Source organism: Meleagris gallopavo, chromosome 1 (assembly GCF_000146605.3).
Source record: "Meleagris gallopavo isolate NT-WF06-2002-E0010 breed Aviagen turkey brand Nicholas breeding stock chromosome 1, Turkey_5.1, whole genome shotgun sequence".
Classification (NCBI taxonomy): domain Eukaryota; kingdom Metazoa; phylum Chordata; class Aves; order Galliformes; family Phasianidae; genus Meleagris; species Meleagris gallopavo.
The window spans coordinates 60,033,308-60,055,017 of NC_015011.2; the positions used below are offsets into that span (position 1 = coordinate 60,033,308).

The following is a 21,710-nucleotide window of genomic DNA, read 5'->3' on the forward strand; positions in this document are numbered from 1 at the left end:
TTAATGACTGCAGCCTCTGATGGACCGGCAGGAAGAGGGTCAGACGTCATAGGGTGTGAGTAATCATCAATTCTAAATTGTTCAGTCACATATACAGTGAAGTTTAAGAGGGCATGAGGTTTCTACTCCACCTTCTCTTTTGTATGGGTCCTGATGGAAAAGTGGCTAATACCAGATACATCTTGATGGGGTATGCATAGCCGGCCGTAATGCAAAGCTGGATCTGGAGGAAGAGCTGTCTGCTGATGCAGCACTTTAGGTCGTGTTCCTGATAATGCTGTTTCCGTTACTGATGGGACAGGCCTCCATTCCCGTCCTTTTCGGTGTCTGCGGTATAAGAATCCTTGCTTGAGTGAGGCCCTTCCTTGTCTCCTTTTATTGGCAGCAGAGTAACAGGCCTTCTCAGGATGTGAATCATGGGACCTCTCTGTAACATTGCATTGAGGTGAGATTAATGATGTCTTCCCAACAGTGACTAAGGCAGCTCCAGTGTCACTAGGTTTGATTTAGCATCTGCTGTACAGAAGCTTACAGCTGCTCAGAGGCATCCCTCTTGCCTGATTAGAACTGCTTTCTTTGCTGCAGAGTTGATTTTGTGATGCATATCCGTGCAAGTAAAGTGGATGGGTACGATTATGCTCTATTTGCCCTAAAATTGGATTTGCTGTCTGTAAAGATGACCTTGCAAACTTGTTCTCCTGTATGAACTTGACGACTTTGAATGTCCTTTCCAACCTCAATGGTTGTATGGCTACTGCTCTTCTACCCCGTGCGTGGCCATGAGACAGACCCAGCATGCCTGGCAGGTTCATACAATGCCCCAAAATACCCATTGGGATGTCTGCAGGCTCTCTTCTGGACTTGCACCTCAGCTGCAGTGTGACTGTGTCCATGGGGACATGATGCTCCTTCTGTTTTCAGACTGTGAGTGAGTTGGAAGAATTACACTAGGGTAAGTGCAGCGTGATTCAGGAGAGCAACATGTCCACGTTTCTTCTTAGGAAGTAAAATGTTTTGCAGAATGTCATTGTTCACATAGGGTAATCTCCTTCTAGAGGGCGCTGAGCTCTCTTCTCTCTTCATCAAGTTTTAAAAGTTCTTGTGTTGAAAGCTGCAGTCTGAGTAATGGAGAAAAAGTTTGGGACTGCATACTTAGCTTCCAGAAAATGCCCACATGAATGTCTCTGATTAAAATGGAGCAACCACAAGGGAAATTCTCAGGACAGATGACTTCAAATTCAAAATAAAAATGTAGCAGGAAATTAAAAAGAAAGACCTATGACCAATACCCATGAAGAATCATTTGACCAGTGTCTAGAATTCAGCTGCATAACAAATCGAGGCAAACCACCAAGAAATATGCATTTGTTACGGTTTTTCAGTTACATTTCTCAAGTTCAAACCACATTAAGTAAATAAAGCTGATTCAGGGAATTAGTGTATTAAGGTTTTCATTGATGTAATTGTAACTGCAAAACATATTTTACAGTATTAATGTCAGCATTCAATCATTGCTTTAACTCTGCAGTCAGTATAATTGGATGCACCTGATAATTAAAAGCTCAGTCCTGATTCCTTGATGCTTTCACAACTTCCCTGAGCCTGTCAGTGGCTGTTTGTATTTGCTGTGTGTACAGCTAGTAGAGATTTGAGTGCTGAAAACTCAAATTGTTCTGACAGTGATGTCTCTTTTGTGTCTGTGGTGATTTTCCTCTGGGGACATGGTGAAATACTACCTGTCGTGAATAAGCAACAAGTCACAAACTGCCCTCTTTCAAGCAATAGCATGACTTAGAAATAATTTCTTAGAAACTGGGAGGTGAATCTTCTCCATTGGGTCACTGGTGCATTTGATCCGTTGTGTTTACAAAACCTGTGTGGCACTGTTGTGTGCAGAAGCACACTGGTGCCACGTGCACAGTGCTACTCAATGGGACGTCTGGCCACTGAAAAATACAGTGTGAAAGAAAATGATACTTGGTTCTCTTTATAGGCCTGAGAGAACAAATTATACAATTGCAAGCTTATATTCTATTAGGCTTTAGAATAAAATGGTTCAGCTAGAAGGAACCTTCAAGGATCATCCACTCCCACTGCCCAACCGCTTCAGAGCCAATCAAAAGTTAAAGCATGTTTCTAAGGGCATTGTATAAATGCCTCTTGAATGTGACAGGCACAGGGCACCAAACACCTCTCTTGGAAGCCTGTTCCAGCATTTGATCAATGGTAGTGATGTTTTTCCCATGCTCAGTCTGACCCTCCCCTGGAGCAGGTTTGTGCCATTCCAGTCCTGGCACCAGTTCCTGGGAGTAGAGCCCAGCACCTCTCTCTGCTTCTCCTCCTCTACAGGGAGATCTGCTGTCAAGCCTGTTTATTACCTAATGCAGCATGAACCTGTTCATCTTTCAGTCGAGTAATCTGTCCAGAAGGATGCTGTGAGGAACAGTATCAAAGGCCTTTCCACTTCCTTCCCTTCATTCACCAAGTGGGTGACCTTCACATGGGAGATAAGTCACTGAAGACTTTCCCTTTTTGAATCCGAGCTGACTATGCCTGATAACAGCTTTGTTCTTTAAATGCCTTTCAGCAGAATCAAGGATTATCTTCTCCATAATTCTTCCAGGTACTGCTGCTAGACTGACAGGGCTGTAGTTTCATGAGTCTTTTCTTGTGCCATTGTGTGTGGGTGTAACATTGGCTCTGTGGAACCTACCTGCATGGTCAAGACCTTTGGAAAGCTGCTGAGAGGGATCCAGATATAATGTCTGCTAATTTCTTCTGTGAATGGGATTTCCAGATATTCAATATTAGAAATATTAGAAAATATTTGTGATAATGAAAATTTGAGTTTATGGTATACGAGTGTACATATACATTAAAAATATGATTTTCTGTATGTGAAAATATAACACCGATTTTAATGGAAAATCATACATCTTGAGTACGCTGCCATTACTCCATTAAAACTGCCTGTTTCAGTGTGTTTGTTGTTTGCACATAATGGCTTACTCTTTTAAGTGATAAAGGCTAACTATTTTTTTAAAAATGAAAGCAAAATAAAGCCTTTTAGTACTTTCTATCTCCATGCCCCAACAGCCAAAGATTAGTTGAATTTCTCAGAACTCAGAGAATTCTGTTTCCTGTAGGCTAAGAACAAGCATGAAAAATGTCAAGTGAGGTAACAGATAATTATCTTTGTATATACATGTATATAACAATATACGCATTTCCCCACCTTGAATAAGCTCCCAGTTTGACAGTATAGGATTTCAAGGAGTTGTATAAGCCAGCATAGCAGTAACACCCATTGCTTCCCCTCTTTGAGCATGATCCCCTCTCTTTTGGGATGGAATCATAGAATAGCTTAGGTTAGAAAAGACCTTAAAGATCAAGTCCAACTGCAACCTAACCTAACCATAGCAGGGAGCGAGCTGGAGCTCTTCTGCTGTGAGAAATGGATGGCAGAAGCCCCTTGAGCTTTGATGCTGTTTATTGGTCTTCCAGGCAGGCACTGAGTCCTGTTAGTTTTTCCAGTGAGAAGACTCTTAAAAAGTCTTGCATGTATCTTTTTGCTGATGCTGATGCAGTATGCTCAAAGAGGCTGGGATGTTTCCAGGCATGATGAGTTCCTGCACATTCATGGGAACATGCTGAAGAAAGCTGGCAGTGAGGTAGGAGAGTTCCTTTCTCTCAGCTTTTCTAGATAAACATAAACAAAACCAAGTGAGCAAATTATTCTGGCCTAAATAGGAAGAGCACTTTAAGCAGCAGAATGGCAGCAGCAGTTTCTTTACAAAGTCAATCAAAACCTGCCTGCTTGACATCTTCGTGCAGTGTTGCCAAGATTTTATCCAATTTCTGAACATGTAAGAACTCCACTGCTGGGCTGGTCTCTTTTCTGTTCTCCTCCCCTAGAGTACACTTTTAGGGCATCAGGGCTACTTCATTCAAAGCTAGAGTTCAAGATCACAAGTAACAACGCCCAAGTTTTGAATCCTCAACTTTGCAGGTTCAAAATTTATCAGAGGCAACAGGCATGGTGTAGGGCTGACAGTTGTGCTTTCCACATAAAACAAGGCAAAAGCCTCGTAGTAGGCAGAGATAAAAAGCAGTTCCCCAAAGACCAGAAGATAATGAATAAATGTACCTCTTCCCCTTGCATCACCCTAAAGGCAGTTTAAAGTTTGCCAGTGAGAATCTAACCAAACATGAGTCGGAAACCTCGTTTCATTATTTGCACAGATACTTATTGAGATAAAAGAGATCATGAAGCAGTTTGAGGTCTGCAAGCTGCCTGATGCTGCAGCAAGAGCAATCCTTTCCTCCCATCTCCTGTGTGACTTGGAAGGCTCTCAGCAAGTCCAGCTGTGCTTAGCTCTATAAAAAGCAGTCAGGAGCAGCATATTTAAAGAAAAACCAGCGTGTGTTTCTATTGTCAAGAGCTGATTAAATTTTTTTGTTTCCCTTAGAGCATTTCAGAAGACGGACGCATTTTTTTCGTGGAGGAAAAAAAATGAAATGAGAAACCACAAATTTAGGGTAAAAATATTTTGTTTATGAAAACTGGAAATGATTTTGGGAAGTGGTTTTTAAAGTTTCTTCTTTTAAATGGAAAATGGTTTCAAGAGAACAGGAGAAAACTCAATTTTAAGATCAGGCTTCTTTGTCCAAAAGGAAAGCATTTTGTGAGGGGAAAAAAAGGGAAAAAATGATTTTGTAATCTCCTACAGAGATGCTTGGCCTTTTTTCAGAATTTCTTTGTCTCTGTTTGCATCTTTTTCTGCATCTTAATTGTCGTAGTTCAGCCTTCCCAAGATGCATTGTTATTTATCAAGGAATTGTGTTAAATACGTCATTCTTTCACAGGAAGGTGGCAAAGAGGAACGTTGCTGTTGCAAAACAGCATTCCTGGGTGCAAGTAACTCTGCTAAAGCTCCCTGCAAGGCAGATAAATATACTATAGAATATTTTCATCCCACAAAGAATGTCTGCGATGAGTTGTCTTTTCCTTTCTTAAAAGTACACCACATATGTCATTGGGCCAAAACATTGTTCTCAAATCAATTGCTTTCCATATCAAGAAACTCTGTGTCTCTGTAAAATTTCTGATTTCCAAAGGCAACTGAAACTTTGGATGATGCTGGGCTATGGGATGGAATAAGCTGCTATTGCTATACATAGATATGTTCTGGGCAGAAGTGACTTTTTCTCCTTACCAAAAAGATTAACAATGAGGCAGGTGTGACCACGTGTAGAGCAGACAGAGTGCTTCAGGGCCAGTATTCTGATGATTTCTTTGAAGGTAGGGGACATGATCTGGCTGTGGATGTTCCTGTTCACTGCAGAGGAGTTGGACTTGATGGCCTTCAGAGCTCCTTTCCAACTCTAAAGATTCTATGATTCTATGACAAGTGATTTTGTTCCTGGGTGAGCTTTGGGGCTGCTCTCCTGCAGCCACATGGATTTATCTTTGGAGGATACAGGGCAACTGCTTCATTAGTTTCAGTGGTCCATGTCTTCACCGTAGATCTAATGCTGTAGGAAAACAGAGATAAGCCCTGGCAATGGCTTTAACTGTCCATGCTGACCTGGGCCTGCCAGAAAGCCTACAGGAATGTTCATTCCAGCATCAGCAGGTCCTGTTCTGAGAGGCACTGTGGTCCTCCAGATCTGCCCAGCTCTCCCTGAAGTGATGTGACTCCATGCTGAACCCTTGGGGTTGGTAATAGCCAGCAGGAATTTATTTAATGACTGAAAATACCATTCCTGCAAGGGAGAACCACCCATACCTATTCAGAGGTGCCTACTGTGTCTTCAGGCAAAATCCAAGGCAACACATGAGGTACATGTGTACCACCAATGAGTAAAAAAGGAAGAAAGCTCTGCACAGCAGAGCTGCTCTGAAGAAGTGCTTTCACCACTGAAAATTACAGTTTTGCAGGAAACAAAGGTGGTGGGAACATGAGTTGTAAAGGTCACGTGAAGCTCCCCGTAACAGACTCTGTCACAGGAAGTTGTAGCAAGGTGGCATTCAGCCTCTTCTTCCAAGTAATACTGATAGGATGAGAGATAATAGCGTTAAGTTGCAGGAGAAGGGGTTCAGGTTGGATATTAGGAAACATTTCTAGGAACGGGCTGCCCAGGGAGGTGGTATAGTCACTGTCCCTGGAGGTGTTCAGGAACTGTGTGGATGTGGCACTGAGAGACATGGTCAGTGGGCATGGTGGGGATGGGTTGAGGCTGCACTTGGTGATCTTAGAGTTCTTTTCCAACCTTACTGATTCTATGAATTCTATGATTCTAACTGTTCTTGAGAATGGAAACTAAGAAAAATATGAGTGGCAAGAGTCCTACCTAAAGCAAAGATCTTTATTATACAAGTATTACCCAGGAATTTTCCCTAATTATTGAACATCACTCAGCTACTTGAATGTGACTCTGGTGTTGCTGGAATAAGCCTCAAAAACAAGAACAAACACTACCCGTGGTTTTCTGAGTCTTGCAGATGAAGTTTTATTGGCCCAGTGCTGAGATTCATCTTAGAATGCTTTGGCATGCCTTCACTGTCTAGATACTTGTGCTCCATCTAGTGAATAAATTTACTGCTCATCCTGGATCAGCTCTGGCTGTGGAGAGGGCCTGGGGAAAAGCAATGCAATTTATGGATTTGACCTATGCAAAAATGGGAATTACCCTGGAAGAGTCTAATTTTGATTTTACTGGAAGGGTAAGAATGACAGTGATTGTAGTTTCCAGCTGCTCATTGACATGTCTTTAAATTCTTCTTAAAAGACTTGAGGGTTTTTCTTAATGAAGTTTCCCATGAACATCTATTTGTGTTTATATTGAGTGGGTGGATTTACTTGTTATGTGAAGCAAATGAAGGGGAAGAGGTAAAATGAGAAAAGCTGGTTCAAGTACATTAACTGTATCTGTTACAACCCATCTTTACTGTTCTTGTTCAGCGGCCAAAACACATTCCTCTTTTATAAAAGAAGGAACACAGGGGCACCAGCTCACAGATCTTTAATGCAATAAAGTTGTCTGGAGATGTATGAGAGGGCCCCCATGCTGCTAGGCACTGATGAGAGAAGAGGAGAGACGCAGTGTGCCAGCATGAAGACACTCCAGACCTGTTCTGGTGCCTGCTAAAGACCCCAGGAGGCTCAGAGAGGTCTGGGTTTGCTCCTTCCTTCTTCCTTTCTGCTGTCCTGCCTCTAAGACTGCCTTGCCTAATCTTTGCTGGACATATCTTAGAATCACAGAACTGTTTGAATTGGAAGGGACCTTTAAAGGGATTCAAAGCCCTGCAGTGAACAGGGACACCCACAGGTAGGTCAGGTTGCTCAGAGCCTCATCCAGCCTGACCTTGAGTGTCTCCAGGGATGGGGCATCCACCACCTCTCTGGGCAACCTGCTCCATTGCCTACCACTCTTACTGTAAAAAACTTTGCCATTATATATCCAATCTAAATCTCCCCTCTCTTAGTCTGAAACCATTTCCCCTTGTCATACCACAGCAGACCTTGCTAAAGAATCTGCCACGTTCCTTCTCAAAGCCTCCCTTTAGATACTGAAAGGCCACTACCAGGTCTCCCCAGAACCTTCTCTTCTCCAGGCTGAACAGTGTGGTATCTCATGCCTTGTTCCACCTTTTCTTTTTCTCTGTTTCCACATTGAAACTGTGAATGGAAAGTAGAAACAAGGGGCCACGAAAAGAAGGACCATGGTATTTTTTGCTGAGAATTTGTTTTTGGAGTCCTGTTTGATACTCATGAAAGAAAACTGCTCTTTCCAGTTTTCCAACTCTGGGCCAGACCCACAGGCTAGCAGATCCCATAGTTGTACCCCACAGCCTGATCTGCACTGCACACCTTCCTCTTGCTGCTGCTTTTGCCTTAAACCAGGCTCCTGTGTCGTGGTGCTTTGAGATGTTGAAGCCTTCTGTCTGCCCCCATGGCCCAGGCTGATGGCCATGGTTGGTGAGGTGGCTGGTGGGTGCCCAAAAGTGCTGTGGTTCACCACCTCTCTCTTTAGTCCCTGGCCGTGCACAATCAGGCTGGAAGCAACACAACTGAGAGCCGTTTGCTCTGAGTGTGCACGTGTTTTATGGAGTGGTGACAACATGATGTGCACATTTCAACCAGATGTGATGGCTGTGTAGCATAGTAGCAGCAGGGACGCTTGACTGCACAGTAAGTGTCATCTTCTTTGGGTAGAAGTATCCTGATTTTATTTGAAAACTCCTGTTATTACTTCTGAGTTTGCTTAAACTCTTGTAAGAGATATATATGCACCATATATATAAAAAACAAACAAACAAACAAACAAACAAAACCCAACAACACAAAAAAACCTATTTTGCAAGTATACAGCTTAAATACATCGGGCTTCCATGGCTGATAGGATTTCTGCTTCCAAGTGAAAAAATAATAATTAAAAAACAGACTTTTATGTTGAAAAAAGATTTATAAAGGAAAATTCCCTTCTCCTAAAAAGAAGCACGGAAAGATATCAGTCTTGTTTTGTGTATCTTATGGCCAAAGTTATATAGGATGTGCAGAGACTAGCTGACTGCTCTTGCAGGGCATCTGCAGCTCTGTTTATTGGTCTAGCAATAAATGCCATAACAACATTATCTGTAGTGCTCTGTGCAGTTAAATATCCCTACAGCAATTATTTTTCTCAGCACCACTTCCCCATTTTTTTGAACAATAAGAATTTGTGTTATGAATTCTGGGGTGCAGGGGCTCGAAGCAATGGTACAGGAAGTCTGGTCCCATACTTAATTTTCCCTGCAGCCATGTCCTGGGGTAAGGAGGACGAAGCTGTGCCACTGATGGCCTGGGAGTCTCCCAGGGCACACTGAGCTGAAGGGAATGAGTAAGTCCAGGGCACAGTTCTGTGTCTTCTTTATCGACTCTAAATGGGTGCTAAAACCCTGCTTTCCACAGCAGAAATGAAAATATGATCTTGACAATAAATGCTGTGTGATGTTTACTGCCTTTTTGTGCCTACCCTTAGTCAAGTTTCAGGTTAGACTGTTGGTTTCTACTGCTCACAGCTTTAGGCTGACACTGCTTCTTGGATTCTTCCATTTTAGACAGCTTTTATTATCAGTTGCTGTTAGGTTACTTTACAGCTCTGTCCATGAGGCAGCTTAGTTCATTTGTCAGCAATTTTGTCCCTATGGACATTACAGTGGAAAAAAAGTAGATAATTACTTACTATTTCTAAGGATCACGGGTTTTTCACTTACGTCTGTGGTTTGGTGGCTTGCACAACCTTCACAGTGCACAGTGAAAACATTATGTTCTTATTGTATGTGTCCCCCATGTATATGAGCCTGATTGAGGGGTTCCATAATCTTACCTATGGACTTTCATGAATTCCGTGGTCTTTAACGCTGACATTAAGAACTCCACGCTTGCACTCCTGATCTAGTGAGCAGATTAGCATTTGCAGGTAAAAAGATAAAAGTCAGAAATCTGCCTAAAGGAAATCAGAAAATCTGCTCAGGATCTACATCTCTGAAATAAGGAATCAATAGGGAAAAATAGACAGGAAATACACATGGGGAAAAGTTTGAGAGGAATCAGAAATTGTGGAAATCTGCCTATGAAATGTTATTTTTACTATGATGCAATGCTAAATGCATTCAGACTGCAAAAGACAGGCAACTTAAAAGGAAGTATAGGAGCTGACTGCTGATTTTTTTGACCCCATGGAAGAGCAATGAACATGCTTTGGTGAAAAGCAGAAAGGAGAAGCCCTCAAAGGAGAAGTCTTAAAATTATCTGACTGCCTGAGTCTTCTGCTGAAGCACAGGAGCTGGTGTGGAGCCCATGAAGATCTGTGTCTCTCCTGATCACTGTTGGCCCTGGCTGCTGCTTGAATACTTGTTAATAGGGTTTAGACAAAGGAGAGATGCTCGGATTGGGAAGCTATGTGAGGAGAGGGTTAGCTGGGTGTTAGGAAAAGTTCTTCCGAGTGTGGCTGGGTTCTGGAACAGGCTCCCCAGGGCAGTGCTCATGACCCCAAGCTGCCGGGGGTTCTTGTACTGTGCTCTCAGACAAAAGTGTTGAATTTTGTGTGGTGCTGTGTGAAGCCAGGAGATGAACTCAGAGATCCTTGTGGCTCCCTTCCAGCCTGGGACATTATAGAATCATAGAATGGCCTGAGTTGGAAGGGACTCCAAGAATTATCAAATTCCAACCACCCTGCTACAGGCAGGGCCACCAACCTCCAAATCTGGTACTTGACCAGGCCCCCTCCAACCTAGACTTGAACATCTCCAGGAACAGGGCATCCGCAGCCTCTCTGGGCAGCCTCTTCCAGCACCTCACCACTCATTGTGAAGAACTTCCCTCTGACATCCAACCTAAATCTTCCTTCCTTGAGCTTAAAACCATTCCCCCTTGTCCGATCACTGTCTAATATACCATATTATACATATACGCTATAATTCTAGGTTTCTAAGGAAAAAGAACAATAGAACAGGACTGAGAACTGCTTTTAAGAGATAGAAAACTGTCCTGGAATCTTTTGGTATTTAATGTTTCAAGTTATCTAACAGATAACCAGGCATTTCCTGCCCTGAACACAACCAAAAGTTTTAGCTGTGCCTGGGAAAACGTGGGCGAATTAAAGAAGCTCAAGTAGTTCCTTGACAAAAGCAGTGAGGAAGATGGATTATAAGAGAAGGCTGGTGAATTTACAGGGCTCCTGGGGAGAAGAAAGCAAGATGTTATGGCTGGGGTGACAGCTACCAAGCAGACTTTCGAAGTGGCTAATGTAGCAGAAAGCAAGCCATTTATCAAAGGCAAAAGAGACTGTCTGTGGAGTTTTTTAAACATACCACTGCTTCCTGAAGAAAAATTAACCTGTCATCAGACGAGTTTTTTGAATCTCTGGTCCTTTGAAGGTTTTATATTAGAGGACATTCACTTCTCTTAACATAGGCAGATGATCCTGGGATCAAATCTGTCCTGTAGATTAGTCAAGAACATTTTCACTGGTATTTTCCTTGGAAATGGAAGTGCTGAGAGGCTGTTCATATGGTGTCTTCTGCTTGGGCTAGGCTGAAAATATCAGATATTTAGGACAAATAAAAATAATTCAGGAAGAGATAATAGGTCAGATGTCCTGAAATGCAAGTCCTGCTATAGGGAACTGAATCAGGACACATTCCTCTTGCCACAATATCCAAGGGAGTCTTTGCAGACCACAAGCTCTATCTTTACTGTCATGTGAAAGACCCAGCTGCTGGCCACAAGAAGCAATCCAGTCTTCTCATCCAGACTGCCTGGGAATCATTGCCAGTAGCTCTGCCAGGGCTTGGTTTCCCCTGGGAGACCTCTCAGTTGGGCTCCATCCTGCTCTCTCTGGCCATGGCTGAGATGACAAACTCACAGCCCAAACTGTCTACGACAAAAGAGTTGTTGGCAGAACCCTGTTTCATTTAGCGTGCTTAAAAAAATAAATAAAAGAAGAAAAAAATCATGTATTTTGATTTTCTCTCTTAGTATCCTAAACATTCCTTTTACGAAGACTAGATATCTAAAGACATTTCCTTATAAGTTCAAAGAAACTTTATGGAGTCCACATGTGATCTGCATTGTGAAAAAAGTGCTTTTTCTTAAAATACTATCAGGAGGAAAAATGCCCAGTAAGCTGACTCTGGAAGTGATTGATGCCAAGTGCCTCCTCCTCCAGCCTGCATGGCCACTGCTGCAGACAAAACTGTCCGTGCTGTGGTTCATATTCATACTTACTCATATTTTGGATATTCTGATCTGAGGCTTATATTTCAATTTCTTTTCAGGAGCGACATGACTGGAACACAAAGTGTCTGGGAATTCAAAGACTGTAACAGCACCTCTGAATATACAGGGCTGAGGAAGCAGAATTCCTTCATATAAGCTAAACTAGCTCAATAACACCCTTTCTTCAAGTTACTTGCCTGTCTCTCTCTTTCCTATCTGGATCTTGGCCCAGTGTTGCAAGTGGCCTCATCTCCAGACCTGTTTCAATCTCTTGGTTCTCCTGATGGTACCTCTTGGATGGACCTGAACTTCGTTAATCTCTTGCTCTGTCTGGGGCTGTTGATGGATCCCGTTACCAGCCCCTCACCCTGCCTACAGTTTCAGCTCCCTTGGGAAGGCACAGCCTGCATGGGTCTGGCTCCAGGCTCATCCCTACTTTGGAAGCAGTCCCAAGCTTATTGCCCCCTGAGATCAAATTAGTGCCAGGATGATCATTTAGAACATTAAGATCTAATATTATTGGTACTTGGTTTTTATGTTTGAGAACATACAGTGGATGGTTTTATTCGTCCACACTGTTTCCAAAATATTAAACTTGATTATAAATTTTTATTCAAATGTTCTCTCTTTCAAAGAACTGAATAGTGCAATTAGGCTCAGGATATTTGAAAGCAGTAGAAAAGTACAAATACTATTGGCAGCCTTTTGTTGTTATTTTTGCAATTTATTTAATTAGTAACTAAATTTAAATATAATTTTCCAACTCTTTTTTAATCCTAATCTTTAATGTTCTCCAGATCCTCTCCAGGTTCACTAGACTGGGTAGGAATTAAGGCATTTTTTTGATCCAGGGCAAAATGCCATGCTGATTTAGGGCATTCTTTACTTACTTACTTTTGCTCTTTTATTTTTAGCTATATTTTGCATTGCATTTCTGTGTATCTCTGTGTGTGTATTTTAAAATTATTTTAGACTTTTAATTTTTATGTGGCATTCATTCTTGGCACTGAAGTTAAAGACTGGAGTTGAGCAAGCTATGAAATTACTGCATCAGCACAACCGCTTGAAAGTCTCTGCCATGTACTCAGCTCTGCATTTGTCAAAGCTCTATTCAAACTCTCTACAGGATCCTACAAAATACGTTCATCAGCTGGGCAGGAGGGAGAAAGAGCGAGCAGTGAGAATATACCACTCATTCATTTACCTGCCTAGCTCTGGTCCAGACTTTCCTTGCTGAAATGCAGAGAGTTCAAAACTGTTCCTGTGAAGGAAACTTAAAGATAGAGTCATGATAACTAAACATGAAAATAAAAAAATGTACTTTTCAGTATGTTCTAGACCAAAAGAGCTCCTTGCAAGAAATCTATATTACTAAGTTGAAGTGCAGAAGGAATGATTGCTGCTGCTTTGTTCAGGCATGGGCGGAAGCTCTATGCTGCCCAACAAGGGCAAGTTTCTGGCTGAGAGGTACACATGGAGGGAAAGTTGACATGCATTGGAAAGAGAGACTGCATTTTCCAGTTGGACTCTCTGTGCTTTGGGAAGACATTCCAATCATCCTTAATGCTGCAATGTTCTTGTTTCAAGAAGGTGTTGTAGGTCCCAGGCAGAGGTATCTCTTGGCTGAGTGCCTTTGCTAATGTTGATGCACCCTTCACAGGGTGCCATGATCACTAGTGGGTTTTCACAGCAAAATAAAGGCCTCCTTGTAGCTCTAGTCGTCCCTGTGAGACACAACTATGGCACAGGATGGAGGCCTGAGCTGTCTCTGTTCTGAGAGATTGCAGAGGTTAGAGGGTAGTTTTTGTGCACCAGGAGCCACAGACTGCTGGCTGGACCTCACTGCTGTGGTCAGACCATTGCCAACTCATTGTCCTGTGTGACTGCACAGGCAGAAGTGCCATAACTCTTGTGAATTCCAACAGAAAATGATGATCAGAAGGCTGGAGCACCTCTCCTATGGAGGAAGGTTGAGGGAACCGTGCTTCTTTAGCTTGGAGAAGAGAAGGCTCTGAGGAGACCTCATTGTGGCCTTCCAGTACTTGAAGGGAGCATATAAACAAGAGGGGAATGGCTGTTTACAAGGGTGGATAGTGATAGGACAAGAGTAATGGTTTTAAACTGAGACGGGGAAGGTTTAGGTTAGATATTAGGAGGAAATTTTTCACTCAGAGGGTGGTGATGCAGTGGAACAGGTTGCCCAGAGAGGTTGTGTATGCCCCATCCCTGGAAGCATTCAAGGCCTGGCAGAATGTGGCTCTGGGCAGCCTGGACTAATGGTTGGTGACCCTGCCCGTGGCAGGGTGGTTGAACCTAGATCTTTGAGGTCCTTTTCACAGAATCACAGAATTGTAGGGGTTGGAAGGGACCTCTAGAGATCATCAAGACCAACCCCCCTGCCAAAGCAGGTTCCGTACACCAGGTCGCACAGGTAGGCGTCCAGGCGAGACTTGAATATCTCCAGAGAAGGAGACTCCACAACCCCCCTGGGCAGCCTGTTCCAGTGCTCCGTCACCCTCACCGTGAAGAAGTTCTTACGCACATTCGTGCGAAACTTCCTGTGCTGCAGCTGATGTCCATTTCCCCTTGTCCTGTCTCCACGTTTTCAATCCAGGCCATCCTATTCTATGAGAAAACTGATGTGCATGGGAAAAACAACAACTGCGTTTCCCAGTTCCTTTCCAGTACGAACCATGACACTCTTACTGACCTGGAGCAGAGTAAGGAGAGTGAGAAGCCCTACTGACACAGCAGGTAGCTGGCAACACATGTTCACAGAATGAGACTTCTTTCTTGATACTAAATGAATGCACAATGAAGTATTATAGATATTCCTTCTACATCTTAACCACACTTAGACGGCTTGCATTATTAATGCCAAATATAATAAAAATGTTTTCTAGTCTTGATTGAGTTTCTGGTTCTCATTTGCTCCCTGGCATCTTACGTTTCACTGCCTCTTTCCTTCCCCCATATTTGTATTGTGGTTCTTCCTTGTGTGTCTTTGACTGCAGACATATGGGCCCTGTCATTTTCAAGGACTTTCTTTAGTTTTTCTTCTCTTTTGATGATTAAAAAATGTATTTTGAATTTTTGCTCTTCCTTTCCTTTTTGAACATACTGGTTTATTTATTTATTTATGGAGGGGCACTGGAGGAGTGTGTGGGGAGGATCTTTGGTTCTTCCTTTTGCTTTAATTTTCTGTCCATCATTTCCTATCACTTCCTCTTTTCTGTACTGTGGGAATCTGCACTGTGCTAAATACAGCACAACGTAGCTAACGCCAGGTTGTATTATTCTGTGTCCTTTGTTTTTGGCTCACTGCAAAGCAGGAGAATAACACAAGCCTCAGAGATTACTGGATCCACGAAACTCTCGAATGCAGCAAATAAAATCATGCAAGGTCCTGCAGTGCTGTGTCTACCAAGAACACAGAAGCAAGAAATCAGAGACTTAGAAAGAGGACATCTGTAATGTGTAATGTGGCAAATGGGTCCAGATCTTTGTTGGGGGCAGTGGGAGGTGGTTTTTCTAGTGTGTGACCTAAGGGCTTGTTCAAATATTTCACTGTGGCAATAAAATTTGTAGGAAGATCACACAGTCTGAAAACATTTTTACTGAACTTCTTAAAGGAAATCTCCCTAAGAACTTTTTGTTGTTGCTGCTGGCTACAGAGGTTTTACCCATGTAGTAACACTGTGTGTCAGCGTAGGACCATGCCCTTACCTCACAAGAGATTACTCGGTGCTTCTCAGGCCATATATAGGGATAGTTCCCTTACCTCTCAGGCAGAAGGCCATGCCAGCTGCACTTCATTGCAAACCTGGCGAGGAACAGGAGCACTCATTTTTCCTCTTGAATGACAATGGAAACTCTTATGCTGGTAGAAATGTGGTTACCTCAGCCATAATTCATGGGACTCCCTCTTGGAAAAGCAATGTGCTGGTGGTTTAATAGCCAGAAATGTTCAGGGTGTCTGTTGAATGCTTTGGCTACAGGGAAGGCAATGTTCCCTTCGCTGTCCCTGTGAGGCCACTGTGGGATTGATTTAAAGTAGCAATAAGTACACTGCAAGGCAGGAAAAGGATCAAAGGACAGTGAGCATAACAGCTGTTTGCCAAAGTATTTTATTCATCGGATGAGCATTCCTGACCCTTGGTTGATGTGCTGATGGTCGCTTTAAATGCTGCCTTGTGGGTAAGAAGGACCGAAACGCTGGAGGTAACTCTGGTGTTAAGTCTTACTCTCTAACCATCTGCCTTTCATCATCAATACCTTCCTGATGATTTTCTGTCCCTGCTTCTACTTTATCTCCAAAATTGATTGTTTGAAATGTTAAAGTAAGGCATGTGAGGACAAAATAAAAAATACCATATTAAAAAGATAGGTTAATGATAGAATAATAGAACTGCAGAATCACCAAGGTTGGAAAAGACCTCCCAGATTACCTGGTACAACTGTTTACCACCACCAATATTTCTCCACTAATCCATATCTCTTAATACCACATCTAAATGTTTCTTGAACACTTCCAGAGATGGTGACTGAACAACCTGTTCCAGCACCTGACCACTCTTTACAAGAATAGTATTTTCCTAATATCCTACTTGAACCTTCCCTGGAACAACGTGAGGCCATTCCCTCTTGTCCTATCACTGTTACCTGGGAGAAGAGGCCAACCCCTGATCCCCACCTCACTGCAACCTCTTTGCAGGAAGTTGTAGAGAGCGATAAAGGCCAAAAATGGGCCCTGAAGAAGAGGCTTAAAGCCAGTCCTCGTGGGGGCAAGGAGCACTGGGTCTGAAGGGAGGATGAGGTGGTGGGCCAGGAGCCTGGTTTTGTTCGCTTCTCACCCTTTCTACATAGGCAAGGAGGCTGCTCTCCTGTTTCATTTTTGGCTGTGATGCTACCTCGTACCACAGCTTGCTCGCTACCCAGCAGGCAAAACATTTTCTATGTTTCTAGGAGGGAAACTTACCACAAGGACTGCTGTCCTGATAGGTGGTTTCCTGGGGAAGTGGGGAACACCCTGATGTGGAATTCCAAAGACAAAAAGAGACAGTTCCCAACTCAGAGTGGAAACACGTTTCTCTGCAGACAAACTCTATCCCTGCTAACCCACAAACATGGGGAGCTGACAGTAGCCCAGGGACTGGAGGACAGACTGTGTTCAAAGACCAGATCTCTAAAGGATCAGGAAGGTAGAGTTGATGAAGCGTGAAGGGCAGAGCATGCTCAGAATGTGGGTGAAATGCAGCCCCAAGGAAGAAGTGGTAGGAGAAATCTATGGCAGGAGGAAGAACCCCTCTGTATCCAGCAGCAGCTCATGGTAGTGTGCTCCCATGGTAGAGTGACATTTTGTGAAAATCGGGCATGGATTCGGGCACGGGTCAGAAGAGGTGGAGGAATGAGAAGACCATGGTCAGTGATCATGTCCCCAGAAAGATAGGCTTGGGTAAAGCCCCAGCATCTCCTCCAGCAGAAGGTGAGAGTGAATGTCTGTATTCAGTGATCTTGGTGAAAATAAGGCCTTCCAGTCCTTTCTGTTCCTTTACTGAATCCAATATTGGGCGGTGAGCAAACTGCTGAACAGAGAAGTATGACTGATGACATGTACCTTACAGGTCTGAGGGCCCACCAGCCCTGCTCCATCCTCAAACCCAGCTGGGGTTCTGCAGAGAGATGTTTCCTAGGAAGGTCTGAGAGTGTTTTGGTGGTGTTTTTGGATCAGGAGATTGTTAAGCGGTGAATTGAGGACAGGACAGGGAGAAGCAGTGTGAAGAAAGGTCTCTGTTGTCTGTTTTGGTCAGGAAAATACTTTTGTGTTTGGAAGACAATCCAAACCCTGAGGAGAAGGACCTGATCCAGGCTCTGTGGGTGGTGTCAGCCTTCCCTTGTTGCAGAGATGGGCCAACAGTTCACAACTGAGTGCATTTTTGTGCGTGCTTGCTTGGTCTACTCCAAAGTGCTTTTTCTTTTAAACCTTGACGTGTGCTTTACCCCATGGGAATAATGTAGTTTGGGCTGTTTTGATCAGCTCAAAATAGAAAGCCAAACACGACTGAGCTTGTGTGTAAAACACAGTGGTGTGCATTGGCTGCACTGTGCTGGCCTCGCAATGTAGACAGAAGAAGTGGATTTGGTCCTACTTGATGTTACAACTCTAGCTGAAGACAAAAGGAACATATGGTGTTGTGTGCAGTCACGGATTTGGGGTTCTATGCACCTGCAGGTGCAAGCTGTGTAAAACTATTCCCTCATTGGTGAACAATGATACAGGTAAGGGGAGCATGTAGGAGAGAGAAGCACTCACTGCATACTCACAAAGCAGCAGAGGCCCTCTTGATTGCATTTATCTGCCAGCAGCCTAATTCCACAGAAACAACGTGTGTTAGCATCAGGCTGTCCATGTGAGTGTTTGGTTAGCCCTCCCCAGTGGTGGTTCTGCAGAATTTTGGGGGCACCAGGATGCTTTTGAGATCACACCAACCTTTTGAGCACAACACCTGCTGGCAGCCCAAGGACAGCAGTCTGCTTGATTGAAAGGGGTCTTTAAATGGGGAATGCCAGCCCATGGTGTTTTGCATTTTCTCCCATAATGACTCAATTTTTCTGCTTATATTATGATGAATAGCAGTTTGTGAATTTGCCAGCCTTGGTGTAATACATCCTTGAATGAATGTGACAGGGGCTCCTGGTTTGTTTTTGTGTGTGTGTAATTTTTAACTGCAGTTGGCAGTGGTAACTGGTTACTTCAAGTCAGTGAACTCAATCAACAGTGTGCAGTATGAATTTCTCCCTTCTTTCTTAAAGTGGTCTTGAACAGATACGTGAAACTGCACTTTTCGAATGCCTGCTGGCCTGTGCTTCTCTGTGACAGTACAGAGACTTGGTAGAGTGAATACTATAGCTGTATAACTTAAATGAAAAGATGATGAACAATTTCCTTCATCCTCCATAATCATAAGGAGATGATGGTGATCAGCAGCTATACTAAAAAGTTGGACTCTGACTCCTTTTGCTGCAGGTTGTAGACTTGCTAAGCCCATTCCTTTCTGGAGATCACTTATTGTTTTTGTTGGCAATTTAGTGACCTAGTTAGTTCTAGACATCTGGCTGCTGTGTAATACCAGACCAATCTTTGCACCTACAATAGCTAGACACATATAGGCTGGAGAAGTGGCTGCTGCGCATCATGAAGATTACAGCAAGGACTCATTTGGCTGTGCATGAACAGGCTGGTCCTTCATGTTGGTATCTGTCTTCCTTGATGCTGACAGGCTTGCACTGTGCAGGCGCAGTCAAAAGTTGGACTTGACAATTCTTATGGGCCCCTTCCAATTCAGAATATTCTATGATTCTATGATTCCAATATTTGTGCAGCAAGGATTTCTGCACTATGTGCATTGCTGAGGGTTGCAGCTGATGGAGCAGGAGTTTCAAGGTACATCAATATGGGTAATGCTGGATTATGCTCAAGCTTTGTGTGTAGGTGAATGGTGGCCCAGAGCTTGTTTATCCTCCATGTACACCAAATGAAAATTGTGCAAATATTGTTCTTCATAGAAATGTCAGATGCATTTCCTGATGAGATCTCACAGGACAGGATAAACACAGTTATTTGTATCTGACAAAGTTAAAAGATAGGAATCATTTAACGTCTATACTGCTCAGGTTCAAAAACAAAAGCTAGTCTCCAGAGTGTGATGTGTTATCATTTTAAAGCTGTGAGTTAATATTTCCATCCATTGTGCTGAAAACCTGTTGCTCTGTGGGGACGAAAACCCACAACTTTCTATGCTCAGAATGAAGAACAATACTTGAACAAAGACACAGCTTTTTTTTTTGCTTTTTTTTTTTTAACTTAAGTTAGCCAGACCCACCATGTAAAACATATTTAAGAAATGCAGCTGAATAGAGAGCATAATGGTTGTTCATGTTGTGCTCTACCACTTTAAAATGCCAAATACCCTTGGCAGTCTTAATTTAGGTCATGTCACTGGGGAGAAGCTGACATCCAAGCAGGGAGGACCCAGCTTGTTGTCTGACGTGTTGCAGTATGGATAAAGCAAACAGTCATGAGTCCCCCTGTAGCAGTCCTGCTTTATGGAGCTGGCAAGAAATGCTTTCTTTGCAAGTACCAGCTAAAGAGCTCAGTGTTGTGGGAATTTCTCTCTTGTTTTATATTCCACAAATCCACTTCTGGCACCTCCAGCAACTACAGCGTTGAAGGGATAAATGCAGCTCATTAGGGACCTAATCCAAAACCCATGGATGTCACTATGATTTTGTGCCAACACTGGGACTTGGTTGGGTTTAGCAATGAACCATCATCTTTTCTCCATGTGTATGTATATCTGTGATTTAACTCTTGGGTAGTACCACTACGTGCACCTTCTCCAAGGAGCATGGCAGGGTTCAAAGCAGTGGGTTTTACCTTCCCCTCTCGTAAGGACCCATCCTTTGTTTTCCTCTGTACTTATTAGCCAAAAATACATCATCTAAAGTGAAAACACATTCCGTTCTCTTAGTTTTATTCTTTGCAGTGTTATGACACATCCCTTGGATATCGGCTTTGTTAACTGTCATCAAATTAGTGTCCTCTCAGCCCCAGAATTTTGCTCATGGGTCATCCTGGCCCTGCTAGATACAAAGATCAGCACCGTGTATCCAGCCAAAACTGCAGCCCAGGGAGTGCTCCCTTTCCCGACCTTCTGCCTCATGATTCACCTTCTCAGCATCTGAACAGTGGGACAGCAAGTCAGTATCCCTGCAGTTAGGAGAGCTTCCTCTCCTCCACAGCAGGAGAAGTGACGGGCACCAAATTTACTCACTTTTACTAGCAGAACCTGGGGCCAAAAATACTGGGTCCAAGCTTGAAATGACTTGTTTATCCCTCCTATCCAAATTTGCTTTAGATGCTTTATCAAGTTAGGTAAAGGTCTTCAATGCTATCAACTGGACTGAAGTTATGGTATGACAAGAGTCTGAAGAGTCTGAACATGTTTTGCCCCAGTGGGCTAACCACATCCTTCTCTTTGAATCTTAGAATCACTAAGGTTGGAAAAGACCACTAAGATCATCCAGTCCAACCACCAACCCATCCCCACCATGCCCACTAATCATGTTCCTCATTGCCACATCCACATCTTTCTTGGTCACCTCCAGGGATGGTGACTCCACCACCTCCCAGGGCAGCCTATTCCAATACATTACTATCCTTTCTAAGAAGAAATTTTTCTAATATCCAATTTTACTCACTCCTAGATACACAAGGTCCCTTTAGGAGACCTGATGCCACCACAGGCTGAGCAAAGATGCTGCAAAAGGTGACTGTTCTGTCTCATGACCAGAAAGAGCTGCATCTATGCCATGGTCAGTAAACACTTGTGTGAGCAACTGGGTGTCCAAGGCCTGCTCTCAGTGTTTACATCAGTGTGAGAGATACCAGGGTACAGCTCCTTGTGATCTGGGGATTTATGGAGCAGTTATTTTAATCACATGATTAGCATTTAGATAAACAGTCAGTGAGTAACCAAGGCATGTCCCCCAAATGGAGTGAGTCAGACACACCATTTAAGGGAAATGAGAGGGGAATAGCCTCATTCCAGCTCCCAGCTTATCCCAGAAGCGTTCCAGTGCTTGGCCTGAGGCACTGGCAGGGAGTGGAGTCTCACAAACTTTTCATGCATTTCTTCAGCAAGATAATTATGCAATTTCACTGTTATACCACCATCTACCAAGCATTACCTTTACAATACACTAATGCAGTTTTCTCCAATAACTCCTGTGTATGCCTATGGTCAGTCAATATTCATGTTAGCTATGCATGGAAGCTTTGAGCAGAAGAATGTAATCAGCTGAATTGGGCTTTGAAAGAAATCCTCATACTTTTCTCACTTAGATATCTGCATTTTAGAAACAGATGTTCCATATCTTTTTTTT

The 21,710-nt window shown here is 43.2% G+C and overlaps 1 protein-coding gene across 1 annotated transcript in view; it reads right to left on the minus strand.

The window, feature by feature from the left end:
- Positions 1-14,370: 14,370 nt before the first annotated feature.
- The window catches only part of LOC104912078 (aldo-keto reductase family 1 member B7-like), an 8,031-nt gene continuing 691 nt past the window's right edge, over positions 14,371-21,710 (minus strand). Inside the window, exons 3-4 of the mRNA XM_010714904.3 lie at positions 15,630-15,633; positions 14,371-14,475 (exon numbers count right to left, since the gene is read on the minus strand). Coding sequence (XP_010713206.1) covers positions 14,386-14,475; positions 15,630-15,633 — 94 coding nt within the window. The 3' untranslated portion in view covers positions 14,371-14,385. The remainder of the gene's footprint in view (positions 14,476-15,629; positions 15,634-21,710) is intronic.